General features: G+C 41.1%; 1 protein-coding gene across 2 annotated transcripts in view; it reads right to left on the bottom strand.

The window, feature by feature from the left end:
- itga1 (integrin, alpha 1) overlaps window positions 1-14,391 on the bottom strand; it is a 173,375-nt gene that overhangs the window by 60,757 nt on the left and 98,227 nt on the right. For both annotated transcript variants that reach the window (XM_060908884.1, XM_060908883.1), the window contains 2 exons: window positions 9,161-9,335; window positions 7,610-7,683 (listed from right to left, as the gene is read on the bottom strand). In XM_060908884.1, coding sequence (XP_060764867.1) covers window positions 7,610-7,683; window positions 9,161-9,335 — 249 coding nt within the window. The remainder of the gene's footprint in view (window positions 1-7,609; window positions 7,684-9,160; window positions 9,336-14,391) is intronic.

The raw sequence follows: 14,391 nt of genomic DNA, 5'->3' as shown, positions 1-14,391 counted from the left end.
GTAATTAAGTAAAAGTATCTTTACTTTGCTTAAATTCTACTCAAGTAAAAGTACCCATCTAAAAATCTACTCGAGTAAAAGTAAAAAAGTACTCAATTTAAAATGTACTTTGAGTAAAAGTTACTTAGTTACTTTCAATTATTTGATGTAAAAAAAGAAAGGACAAGTCATAAATCAAATTGTTTTTAATGAACTATTAGTCCACATAATAACCTTTCAGGCAGTATAGTGTATAAAGCTTTGTTTGGACCACCCCATAAAACATTTTCAAGTACAAGTGGCATAACTTGTAAATTCTATCATCCATTTTTTTCTTTACTGACAAACGCCTGCTATTTTTATGCATACTTATACAACCCCGATTCCAAAAAAGTTGGGACAAAGTACAGATTGTAAATAAAAACGGAATGCAATGATGTGAAAGTTTCAAAATTCCATATTTTATTCAGAATAGAACATAGATGACATATCAAATGTTTAAACTGAGAAAATGTATCATTTAAAGAGAAAAATGAGGTGATTTTAAATTTCATGACAACAACACATCTCAAAAAAGTTGGGACAAGGCCATGTTTACCACTGTGAGACATCCCCTTTTCTCTTTACAACAGTCTGTAAACGTCTGGGGACTGAGGAGACAAGTTGCCCAAGTTTAGGGATAGGAATGTTAACCTATTCTTGTCTAATGTAGGATTCTAGTTGCTCAACTGTCTTAGGTCTTTTTTGTCGTATCTTCTGTTTTATGATGCACCAAATGTTTTCTATGGGTGAAAGATCTGGACTGCAGGCTGGCCAGTTCAGTACCCGGACCCTTCTTCTATGCAGCCATGATGCTGTAATTGATGCAGCATGTGGTTTGGCATTGTCATGTTGGAAAATGCAAGGTCTTCCCTGAAAGAGACGTCGTCTGGATGGGAGCATATGTTGCTCTAGAACCTGGATATACCTTTCAGCATTGACGGTGTCTTTCCAGATGTGTAAGCTGCCCATGCCACACGCACTAATGCAACCCCATACCATCAGAGATGCAGGCTTTTGAACTGAGCGCTGATAACAACTTGGGTCGTCCTTCTCCTCTTTAGTCCGAATGACACGGCGTCCCTGATTTCCATAAAGAACTTCAAATTTTGATTCGTCTGACCACAGAACAGTTTTCCACTTTGCCACAGTCCATTTTAAATGAGCCTTGGCCCAGAGAAGACGTCTGCGCTTCTGGATCATGTTTAGATACGGCTTCTTCTTTGAACTATAGAGTTTTAGCTGGCAACGGCGGATGGCATGGTGAATTGTGTTGACAGATAATGTTCTCTGGAAATATTCCTGAGCCCATTTTGTGATTTCCAATACAGAAGCATGCCTGTATGTGATGCAGTGCCGTCTAAGGGCCCGAAGATCACGGGCACCCAGTATGGTTTTCCGGCCTTGACCCTTACGCACAGAGATTCTTCCAGATTCTCTGAATCTTTTGATGATATTATGCACTGTAGATGATGATATGTTCAAACTCTTTGCAATTTTACACTGTCGAACTCCTTTCTGATATTGCTCCACTATTTGTCGGCACAGAATTAGGGGGATTGGTGATCCTCTTCCCATCTTTACTTCTGAGAGCCGCTGCCACTCCAAGATGCTCTTTTTATACCCAGTCATGTTAATGACCTATTGCCAATTGACCTACAGTAATGAGTTGCAATTTGGTCCTCCAGCTGTTCCTTTTTTGTACCTTTAACTTTTCCAGCCTCTTATTGCCCCTGTCCCAACTTTATTGAGATGTGTTGCTGTCATGAAATTTCAAATGAGCCAATATTTGGCATGAAATTTCAAAATGTCTCACTTTTGACATTTGATATGTTGTCTATGTTCTATTGTGAATACAATATCAGTTTTGGAGATTTGTAAATTATTGCATTCCATTTTTATTTACAAGTTGTACTTTGTCCCAACTTTTTTATTTATGTATATATGCGTGTATATATACACAGAGTCTACCTGTAATGTGCGATTTTTCCGAGCCTCTCAATAAGGCAATTTTTCTATACTTTTTCACGGTAGATAATGCAAATAGTCCTCTGTATTTAATCCTTCATTTGTCTAATTTGTATTTCAGTTTTATTTGTTATCTGTTTGACATTTTCTTGCTACTGTAACACGTGAATTTCCCCGATGTGGGATGAATAAAGTGAATCTAATCTAATCTAATCTAATCTAATCTAATCTAATCTAATCTAATCTAATCTAATCTAATCTAATCTAATCTAATCTAAAGCAGACTTACTAAATGACACATATGAAACGTAAACCAACCAAACTCAAAAAGTGTCCAGGGCTGTCACGATTTAAAGACAGCTAAGCGATTCCTTAGTAACACTGTGCTCTTCCTTAGATAGAAAATATAATTGACAAATTAACTGCACAATGTTTACAACCTGTCGAGAGGTAATGTGCAAACTATTTTGAGACCACCCCATAAAACATTTTTAAGCAAAGTGCCAAATTCTGAATTGTATGGTCCAACTCAAACACCACAATAAAAAAAGAAAATAAAACCAAACTCAAACAAAGTATCCAAGACAGTGAAAATGTTTTGATGGCCTATCAGTGACCTCCCAAAGCTCTAGTCTAGGCTACAGCTAACAACCCAGGAGCTAGTCTATACAGGAATTCGGATTTTTTCATAAGAGACCAATTGCAACTAAAACCACGCACTCGTATTATTTCTGACTGTCGTTCTGATAAAACAAATTTGTAAACGTGAGGTGATTCATTTCATTTAGGCTACTTCACTTGAAACGTTAGTGATCAGTATGGATGCTAGGCGGCCAAAAGAATTGATAATGAAGGCACATTTTACTCAACAGTGGAAGGTTTTAACCAAACAATAAATATAACGTTTGGGATACACAGGTAAATGCACATATCTACTTACCACCACATGCTTCCGCAGATTTGATGTGGAAGTTTTGTAGACTGATAGCTCTGTATGGCGGGGCAGGCACATTTTGCATTGCATTATTATGTTATTGCCTCGTTTGCGTTTGAATGCAAAGTACTGGCTGAGATACGGCCAAGGGTTTCCCCTCGCTGTCCGGCGCATCTGTTCCACGGGAATTCTCTTCTTGGCAATCCTCAACCTCCTCCATGACCTCCTCTATCTCTTGCTCGGCTACCTTAGCACCAGCCATCATCCAACCATACATGTAGGCTAATATGGATATTCCGTGCGCGCGCCTGCGCCAGTTTCTTTTCAGTTTAGGCCGATTGTTTTTTTTTTTCCCTGCATTTAATTTTTTTACTCAGTAACAGGCGGTTTTCGAATGTAGCGAAGTAAAATACTTGGTTCAAAATGTACTTGAGTAAAAGTAAAATTACCCATTTCAAAAACTACTTAAAAAATTACAAATTACACAAAAAAATCTACTTAATTACAGTAACGTGAGTAAATGTAATTCGTTACTTTCCACCTCTGATAGGCACATAATCGTGAATATGAAAAGTTTTCACAATCAGGGTACACTTCTCAGGTCCACCTCAGATTTTTGTGTTTCTCTGCTGCCAAAAACGACCTTCTGAGATGGAAATTAACTGCAGAATTTCAGAGCTGTAGATCATATCCGGGTCGTGTTACTTGTGGTAAGAAGTCGGCATATACAGTAGTGTATTTCTAAAACTGACCACCTTTCTTATAATCCACAAGAGTAAGGGATACAAAGTGGAAAACGGTTGAAATGTACAGTATATGACGTATGTTAAGTACAAATTTTCAAGTCCTGTGCAGCGATGTGTGTACACGGTGGTAACTGTAATAACAACTGAAGTGCTGTCGATCCTGGTGGTTTTCCGGCGAGGACACTTTTTGACTTTCAGATTTCAACCACATGTGAAGCTCCGCTGCAAATGTGTCTCGCATCTATTTCAAGTCCTGTTTTTTACTGTGCAACAACAAAGTATTCTGCTTCAAAAGGGCACATATTTTCTTCAAAAGTCATCTACAACCTCACCATATGGTGACTGTCTTCCAGAGAGGACATTTTTGACGGATAAAGGATCCTGTCTGAGGCACTTAGTTTATGAAAAAATGGAACTTCCACTTCAATATACTTTCATTCACAAGAGAATGAATGTATACACCCCAAAGTAAAGGCCCGGTCCGACAACACAACACCGAAAACTATAACTATACCCATCACTCCAACTCTGACTGTCCCTCTACCTGAATTTAATTCCAGTCTGGAGCAGAAACACCACAACTATAATCCCGACTATAATATCGCTTGGTCCTGACACTCAGGGAAATAAATGCATGCAACTTAGGAATGATCATGGAAGTTTTTTCCAAGTAGTAGCACATTATTCCGGGTCATACTGTACAGCTTGGACTTCAAAACAACACACTCCAGTGGGTGATATAATACGGATAGGTCACGGATTACAGAAATATAATAAAAAAGGATAGAAAATACAGAGTGGTTATGGATTTTAATCTGGATGCATCATGGATGCTAATAATTTACGGATCGGTCACGGACGTTTCAGTATAATACAGATTGGTTACCGATTTCATACGGATGATGCATCACGGATAAAAAATTAACAAGTCTGAAACAATTAAATGTTTGGACTGGCGAAGTTCATAATTAAAATATCTTACCTGCATTTATATGTTTACTTTATTCATTTACTATTGATATTTCACGGAAAATCACATATCCGTGAATAAAATATCCGTGCTTTGGATTATATTTTTTATTTTCCGTGAATCTGTATTCTGTGACTTCATGATGCAACAAGGATGTACAAAGATGCTCAGGGAAAAATAGCACGTGTTCAGACAATGTAACGTAAACAATTACATGATTGGTCAGATGTTTTATCGGATCAGGTCCAGGCCTGGAAAACTCGCTCCAGAAGCAGTTTCACCGATACGGATAAACCCAGGCCTGGGCTATAGGGATCGTTATCGATCTGGTGTGAGCACCAACCACACAAACTGCAGGAGACTGATTTATTCACAGTTATAGTTATTGTGGGAGGGTGGCACGGTGGTGTAGTGGTTAGCGCTGTCGCCTCACAGCAAGAAGGTCCGGGTTCGAGCCCCGTGGCCGGCGAGGGCCTTTCTGTGCAGAGTTTGCATGTTCTGTCTGCGTGGGTTTCCTCCAGGTGCTCCGGTTTCCCCCACAGTCCAAAGACATGCAAATTACGTTAACTGGTGGCTCTAAATTGACCGTAGGTGTGAATGTGAGTGTGAATGGTTGTCTGTGTCTATGTGTCAGCCCTGTGATGACCTGGCGACTTGTCCAGGGTGTACCCCGCCTTTCGCCCGTAGTCAGCTGGGATAGGCTCCAGCTTGCCTGCGACCCTGTAGAACAGGATAAAGCAGCTAGAGATAATGAGATGAGATGAGATGAGATGAGATGAGATGAGATGAGTTATTGTGGGACCAGGCCTTAAAACCTAGTTAGTGCTAAAAAAAAAATGCGATTGTGAATTTAACCAGTAAAATCCAAGTGTAATAATTAAAGTACAATTAAATGAAATGAGCACAAGGTCAAAACTGAGCCACATTTGACTCTTAAACATATGTATAAGAACATATAAGAGACATTAGTGCTGTAGATAGGGTTATAGGTGTGTCCCTGTAAAATAAGGTAGAAGAAACTTCAGCGTATATACGAACACACATAGTAGTGGACCTAGTAGCAGGAGTTAGTTGGTGTTATTCAAAAAGACAACCATGATTGTAAAACAGCCCATAAAGCGACTTTAAAAACTATAAATGGCTGGTTTGACTCTTTTATAACTGCTGATTTGGGATTTTCACACACACACACACACGAGTCTCGAGAGTTTACTCAGAATGGTGCAGTAAAGACAAACATCCAGCGAGCAGCAGTTCTGTGGACGGAAATGCCTCGCTAAAGACAGAGGTAAACGGAGAATGGCTAGATTGGTTCGAGCAGACAGAAAGTCTCCAGGAACTCAGATTCAAGACTCAAGAACTCCTTTAAAGTCAAGAGGTGCTACTTTGTTGACTGTTGATGCTCTGAGCAGCCATATTAACTTGACGTGACTTGCTAAACTTGGACCAATCACGAGAGTTCACAAGAAGGAATTCCAAATTGAGGAGGCATTTTCTTTGTGTTACTGTCTGTCACACTTCTGTTTCCAGTTGAGAGTACGCTGTTCACATTTTGGCTGCCGCTTCTTGCTGGAGCGCTTTCTTTTTCTTTCTGTGATTGCATGGTTTGATGTTTGTTCTTTGTTTGAATGTTTTATTCACCGGTTGTGCTGTTGCTCCAGACCCAGTTTTGGGCGTCGGTTTCCTCAGGCCTTGGTCCACCATGGGTGATGCATGTTCTGCTTGCTATGTGTGCTTGTTTTTCTCTTTAACTTCGGTGTTACCCAGCGCTCTGTGCGGCGGTGCTTCTGTGCTTGCTTTGTGGATCCATGGCACGGTGTTCTGAGTGCTGGTGCCCGGTGGCGTTATGGTGGCTGTGCAGGTGGTGTGGGATTTACCTTTGTGCGCCTTTTGGTGGGACTGTGACCAGCTACGCTGCTGGAATTACATTCTGAACTCTTTTGATGGACTTTTTTTTGGAATCGTTAAGCAACCTTGGGTGTAGGAAAGACACTATATAACTTATTATTATCCATCCATCCATTATCTGTAGCCGCTTATCCTGTGCAGGGTCGCAGGTGAGCTGGAGCCTATCCCAGCTGACTACGGGCGAAAGGCGGGGTACACCCTGGACAGGTCATCACAGGGCTGACACATAGACACAGACAACCATTCACACTCACATTCACACCTACGGTCAATTTAGAGTCACCAGTTAACCTAACCTGCATGTCTTTGGACTGTGGGGGAAACCGGAGCACCCGGAGGAAACCCACGCAGACACGGGGAGAACATGCAAACTCCACACAGAAAAGCCCCTGTCGGCCAATGGGCTCGAACCCAGAACCTTCTTGCTGTGAGGCGACAGTGCTAACCACTACACCACCGTGGCGCGTAAACTTATTATTATTATGCCATATCTCAGCATTTGATGTTAACTGCTGGAGTTTGCTTTTGTTGGATGTCAAGTCATTTCCCAAAAGGTGTCCAGCACCTTTCTTATGATCCTTGCCGATCCCAAAAGACTAAACTTGCCGCGTCGTGCTAAACTTCATGCTCAACTCAATTTTCTTCAGTCAACCTGAGAAGTTTGTACTCACTGTGCCAAGTTCCCCTATAATGATGGGAATAACGAGAACATTCTTGCAACGCCAAATTCTCCTTATTTCATGCTTCAGTTCATTATATTTTTTGAGCTTTTCTTTTTCTTTGTCTTTTACCCGTGTATCAAAAGGACAGGCGACGTCTGGTAGTACAGATGTTGTTTTCTTTTTCCACCACTACAACATCTGGTCTAGAGTGTTCTAAAACCTTGTCTGCCTGAATCTTGGTATCCCAAAGTCACTTCATTTTTTCATTTTCCAGGGGAAAAAAAAAAAATTAGGCCAAGGTCAGAAATGATGAGTTACGACCTTCAGTCAACTGCAGCATTACTCTAAACATTTCCGCAGTTGAAAGCTTTACTCTGGATCTTTACAAGAGAACGGGACTTACTCTCGACGTGTGAGCGCTGAAGCCTGCCTGGGACATCTCCATCTCAAAAGACGACGTGTGATTCCCAGACGTAGCTGTTCAGCAATACAAAGCATAGTCAGAATTGTCTCTGTTATATTGTGTGATGTTTACATCAAGGAAATGTCAATGAGAACCAACTGAGAGCCTCAGGCCCTGTCCACACGGCAACGGATTCAGGTGAATCTGATAAAATTGTTTATTGTTTCGGCCTGGCGTCCACACAGCACCGGCGTTTTGGGTGCCCCAAAACGAAATCTTTTGAGAACAGGTTCCAGAGTGGAAAAATCTGGCAACGGCGCCGTTGCGAAGTCGTCTGGATGAGTAGAACAGATTTGTTTACGATGACGTCACAACCACATGACTGTCAGTGCTTCACGTCGGGTAGAAGTGTAACGAACTCGATGCGAGTTGTCAACAAATCCTATAACTTGGTTCATGAAACGCGCTTACAAAATATTTTCACTGTGAATATTTATTATGTAATGGTGCAAAGTGAGAGAGAGAGAGAGAGAGTGAGAGAATAGCCCTTAGGGCAGAGTCTTTAGTCCAAACACTGTGGCCCGCGCACTGCCCGTGCGCTTTCCAAAAACAAAAACAATCCCGCCAGCAAAAATAGGGGAAAAAAAAGGAGCGATCTCACCTCTTCAGATGTTGGTTTAAGTCCGACAATACATTCCTCAAAAAGGGCGTAGAAGAACAAAGTAATCCATCAACGTGTAGCATTCAATTTATTCCGGACCATGAAAGAATTCTGGAGGATATCAGAATGTTGGCGTACCGGCTTCCATCTACCCCCATTCATTCCTCTTTCCGCGTCTTTCGTTTTATGCTACTGATTAATAATCAAAACTTTATGTGGCTGATGCTACAGAAGAAGGGGTTTATGCGCATGCGTCTACTTCTTCTATTGTTCTGGTGTCTCCGATGGGACCGTCTTACAGCGCACGTAGAGGTGTGGCATGTGTATTGCATCGTTTTCAGCAAGCGTTGCGTTGCCATATGTACCTGAAATTTTACTGATCCGTTGCCCATGTGGATGCGATATTTAAAAAAAAAATCTCGTTGCCGTTGTCGTGTGGATGTAGCCTCAAACTGCATCGCAACAGCGTAATACTGGCGCACAACACAAATCCTAACAGTTCATATTTTAGTTCTCTTAATTCAACAAAGCGTTAAAATGTCATTATGAAATAAATATTTGCTTGGAAAGTTTTGTTCTGACTTAGCTAGCTAGTGAACCAGCTAGCAAAAATTATGTAGCAACTTTAGCTTGATAGCTAAATTAGCATCACCAGTGAACGCCACCTGAGAATAGACTGTTATTGCGAGAGAGTTAGCATTTTTCTTAAAATGCTGTTACAGCTTTTTCCAGCACACGTAATTTACTAACATTCTCATGTCCCTGTAAGTTCACTGGAAAATCTTTTGTATTCTTGATGTTGAGAAAAAGGAAGTAGTGTCGAATAAGATTTAGGCTAAAAAGAGATTCAGGTTTCACTATGATATATAAAAAAGGCGAGTCTTTGTTACCTTCTAAGGCAAATATTTTGCTCCCCAGAGCATCGACGATGGTGATCAGTGCCTTCTCGTCTTCCACATTGAAGAAATGATCTTCTGTTTTATTGCTCGCAATGGACTTGATTTGCTCAATGAATTTGTCTACTTGCTGTTTGCTTTTATTTTGTCGGTTATAATCACCAAGAACCTGTAAATGAACAAAAAGTGAACGTTAGTTCTCAGGCATGTCATGATTCACTCAGTTCATGATTTGATTCACGATACTGGGTTCATGGTTCGAGTTTCCCATGATATTTTTGAAAAAAATTAAATGAAGAAAATTTTAATCACCAAAAAACAAACAACCCCCCACAACAAATCTATTTTTCCCATTCTTTATCAAATTAAATATATCTTTTGTTAAATAAAAAACAAACAAAAACCTTTTGTTTAATTTTCTTAATAACCAACAACAATTATTTTCCCACATACGTAAAGGTTGGAGTAAAATACAATAGCCTATTAACTAAAATATTCATTTTTATTAAAAATGAAACCGTTAATAACATATACACCTTTTCTGTTAAACTTTTATGAACATTTGTACTTCCTCCATTTGCTTCTCTTTTCTTTATCTTTCAGCAGTGTGTAAAAAGAGCTCTGGTTTCTTGTTAACTCTATTTGTACACAATCAAACAACAGCTCTTTCACATTTTAGATGTTTTTTGTGTTTTCGCAGCATTAGAGAGAGCTGTGTTACTTCCACCTACAGTGAAGTCACGTGCATTCCTGCTAGTCAACTTGATTGCCCCCTCTGCTGTCCAAATTACAAAATTACAGCTAGGAACGACTAAGAGATTACGTAGCCTGGTAATAATCACAATTCATTTTTATTTCATCGAATCGAATCATACATTTGTATCACAATACATATTTTTCATCACAGGATATATCGTTACATGCCTATTAGTTCGATATTACTGGATCCCACTGTTTATCCAAGTACAGGCTGAGACTGAGGAAACAAAATGCTAAAATTAACCATTTAGCATCTCATCTCATTATCTCTAGCCGCTTTATCCTGTTCTACAGGGTTGCAGGCAAGCTGGAGCCTATCCCAGCTGACTACGGGCGAAAGGCGGGGCACACCCTGGACAAGTCGCCAGGTCATATTACCAGTCAACATGATTTGCTTTCAAACTGTATATTATAAGCCTTTACAGATTGACACAGAGGTAACTTTAGCTCAGCTAACCACCAACATGCCAACATTTCTTTGGCATTTAAGGGGGAAAATTGCTGTGCAGCTAATGCTATTTTCAAAAATCTTTTTCATACATTCAGGCTTGTACTCCTTGAGTCCAGCACTTCGACTTGAGTCTGACTCGTGCCCTAATTTTAAGGACTTGTGACTTGACTTGTACTTAAGCACTGATGACTCGGACTCGGACTTGCGCGTTAACTGCATTCGGACTCGTAAATTGGAGACGGGGACTCAGATTTTTTCTTTATTTTTTGTAACACGCCATAATAATTTGGAATAAGATATTTATATCTACATTAATTTTTATACTAATTTCGTGCAAGAGAATGCACATTCACCTGTTCATACGTCATGTTCAGGAACAAACTAACATTAATGGTGTTAAAATGCCTGGAGAGAACGCCCTTATGATTATCCGCTTTGCTTATACAGACTTCTTGTGCGGTGGAAAAAAATGCACTGCTACCGTATGTGTTCCATATGTAGAAGAACTATCGAGGAGACGACGGGGACAACCTGAACTTCAATCGCCATTTGCCGAGACTCCACCCAGAGAAGGAAGTGACACGCTATGTCCATTGCTCTGTTGATAGCGGGGTTTGCTTGCTGAGCGATGAACTAGCTAGTGTTAACCCTCTCTCATGTTATTTGCCCTGTTGATAGTGGGCGGGGCTTGCTGAGCGATGAACAAGCTTTTTATCTGTAGCCTGTTAACTAAAATAGAGCAGTTGAGCAGGAACGTTAGTCCGACACAGTAGCAGAGACGCTTTCACATAAAGGCAGCAACAGCCACCGTCAAATGGTGCGAATGGAGTCTTGTTCTCGGACTCGCCTCGCCTCAATAGTGGACTCGACTCGGACTCAACTTGAGATTTTCTTTAATGACTCGGACTTGAACACTGGGGACTCGAGACTGGTCTCAGACTGGAGGTTTAGTGACCCGACTACAACACTGCATACAGATAGAATGCGTGCAGCGGAACGAAACTGTCTTTGTCTTCAGGTTCAACGTATGCTTTAGAGGACCACTGAACTGAGACTTTGTTGGAACAGAAAGTAAATTAGGTCCTATGAAAAGGGAAGAGACAACTCTTTTGGTTGATTTCGAAGATAGAACAAAAGAAAGACAAGAATTGTATACAAGGTAATCTCATCTCATCTGATTATCTCTAGCCTCTTTATCCTGTTCTACAGGGTCGCAGGCAAGCTGGAGCCTATCCCAGCTGACTACGGGCGAAAGGCGGGGTACACCCTGGACAAGTCGCCAGGTCATCACAGGGCTGACACATAGACACAGACAACCATTCACACTCACACCTACGGTCAATTTAGAGTCACCAGTTAACCTAACCTGCATGTCTTTGGACTGTGGGGGAAACCGGAGCACCCGGAGGAAACCCACGCGGACACGGGGAGAACATGCAAACTCCGCACAGAAAGGCCCTCGCCGGCCACGGGGCTCGAACCCGGACCTTCTTGCTGTGAGGCGACAGCGCTAACCACTACACCACCATGCCGCCCCACACAAGGTAATATGAGAAATAAAATATGCTGTATTTAGGATGACTGATGTACAAGTCCATGACTGAGATATGTTACATTTGGAAAGATTATGTACTTATTGACGGAGTGCGAGGGCCATACAGCATGACCTCAAGCCAAATATTTTCCCATCCGGCCCAACCTAACTCGGTCAATAAGCATTTTATCATATGACCTTTTTTAACTAACATACACAGTGGAAAACAGCGAAGAATGGTGTGTGCAAAACGACTCAACTGAGCACAGTGAAAGTGGATTTTATTATCCAGATGATTCATCAGACACAGACCTAATTGAGGGCGGCACGGTGGTGTAGTGGTTAGCGCTGTCGCCTCACAGCAAGAAGGCCCTGGGTTTGAGCCCCGTGGCCGGCGAGGGCCTTTCTGTGTGGAGTTTGCATGTTCTCCCCGTGTCCGCGTGGGTTTCCTCCGGGTGCTCCGGTTTCCCCCACAGTCCAAAGACATGCAGGTTAGGTTAACTGGTGACTCTAAATTGACCGTAGGTGTGAATGTGAGTGTGAATGGTTGTCTGTGTCTATGTGTCAGCCCTGTGATGACCTGGCGACTTGTCCAGGGTGTACCCCGCCTTTCGCCCGTGGTCAGCTGGGATGGGCTCCGGCTTGCCTGCGACCCTGTAGAGGGATGAAGCGGCTAGAGATAATGAGATGAGATGAGACCTAATTGAACAAGCTGAAATTGTCGAAGAAAATGAAAAAAGGTACTTTCGAGCGAAGAAATTCACTTGTTTATACAAGGACAACAACAAGAAAATACCATAAAAAAAACCCCTAAGTACGACATCAACATTTTCAAAAGATTTCTTGCTGAAGTTAAAGAGGAAAGAGACATAACAATCTTCCTCCTCTAAGGAGCCAGACAGTTTCTTGCAATGTAGTTTCTATATACAAGCGAAGAAAAAAGGAAATTTAGATGATGAACCTGTCTTCCTTTTCGTGTAGTATTCAATGCTACCTTGACAACAACAACAGTAAGATAAACATCCTGAAAGATGAAGATTTTAAAAAGTCCAGGGAAGTCCTGAAGTCTAAGGCCCACTTTACACGGGGACGGTCTGAAACAAAAACGCAAAAGTCCGTTTTCGTTCTCACTTTTTTCCGCGTCTACACGACCGTTTTCAAGGAGGAAATCTGCGTCTATACGGTGACGCATAAATGTGTGGAATTCAATTGGATGTGCATGCCAGGCGGCTAGGTGGTGCTGTGAAAGACCTCCGCTATGTCTGCACGCATGCGCAACGTCTTCCGTCTTGTCTGATCTGCACATCTGCGCCGCGAAAACTTTGACTACTCTGGCTATGGTAAGCAAGAAAGTAAGTAAAAAAGTAAGAGCATACTATACCCGCCTCTGTTCGTTAACGGTATATGTGCAGATTCGGTATAGATGTTCGAAGGACTCCTGGACGTTTATTAAAGCTGCCAGAGCAGCTTGAAGGTCCGTTGGATCGATGTAATCAGACATGCTCTTACTTTTTTACTTACTTTCGTACTTCCCGGGTTGGCATGTACCGTACAGTATATGACATATGTATGACGTAAACGCGTACCCGATGTGAGCAGATCCGAGCAGAGTTTCACGTATTGGGTAGTTTAGACGGATATGCAACAGGGGCTGTTTTTAACTTATCCACTCTGGAAGGCGTTTTCAATTTTTTCCGTTTTTCAGCCTCAGAAACGCCGTCCCGGTGTAGACGAAAGGCACTTCCGATAAAATATTTAGTCGTTTTTACCCGACAGCGTCCTCGTGTAAACGGGCCCTAATCCCAGATATCTCAGAAAAAACGGAAAAGGCAACAAACCAAATGCCACAGAAGCCTTGACTGGTGGAGATACTGATCGTATTTTTTCAAGAAAATAGTTTTAATAAAATTGTTAAAAATTTTAAAAAATAAAAATAATACAATTCACTTTCACTATGCTCAGTTGTGTCACTCATTTTTTAACCCTCATCCTACCATGCTATTTTACACCTTAATCTTACCATGTGGGGTCCGTTTGGACCCCAATATTTTTCTTTAAAATTAAAGCTTATAAAGACAAAATCACCAGATAAGTTTTGTTCAGAACATCTTGTATTAATAACAGCAATACACTAAAGGGCCCAAGGCATAAAGAACACACTTAACCTTCATCCTACCAGCCAATTTTACATACACAAACTACCAGGCGGGGTCCGTATGGACCCCAGGAGGGAATACCTTGAAATCAATGCAGTAAGAACCAATTCAATGCAGCAAACAGACATAACTTTATTGAAGAACAAAATCCACTATGGCTGAATATCAATGATGTATTATAAATGCAATAACATTGCAATAATATTGCAATAACTAGCATACACGTAGCAAATTATAGCGCCACAAAAAAAATTGGCATTATATACATGATTTTTGCAGCTCATGCAGCTGTAAAACATTCTGGATTACAACTTAGGTCTTTTCT

The sequence above is a fragment of the Neoarius graeffei genome, chromosome 25, assembly GCF_027579695.1.
Source record: "Neoarius graeffei isolate fNeoGra1 chromosome 25, fNeoGra1.pri, whole genome shotgun sequence".
In the NCBI taxonomy this organism is placed as follows: Eukaryota; Metazoa; Chordata; class Actinopteri; order Siluriformes; family Ariidae; genus Neoarius; species Neoarius graeffei.
Note: the sequence above shows the minus strand (reverse complement) of the source record. Positions and strands in the feature narration are given on the sequence as shown.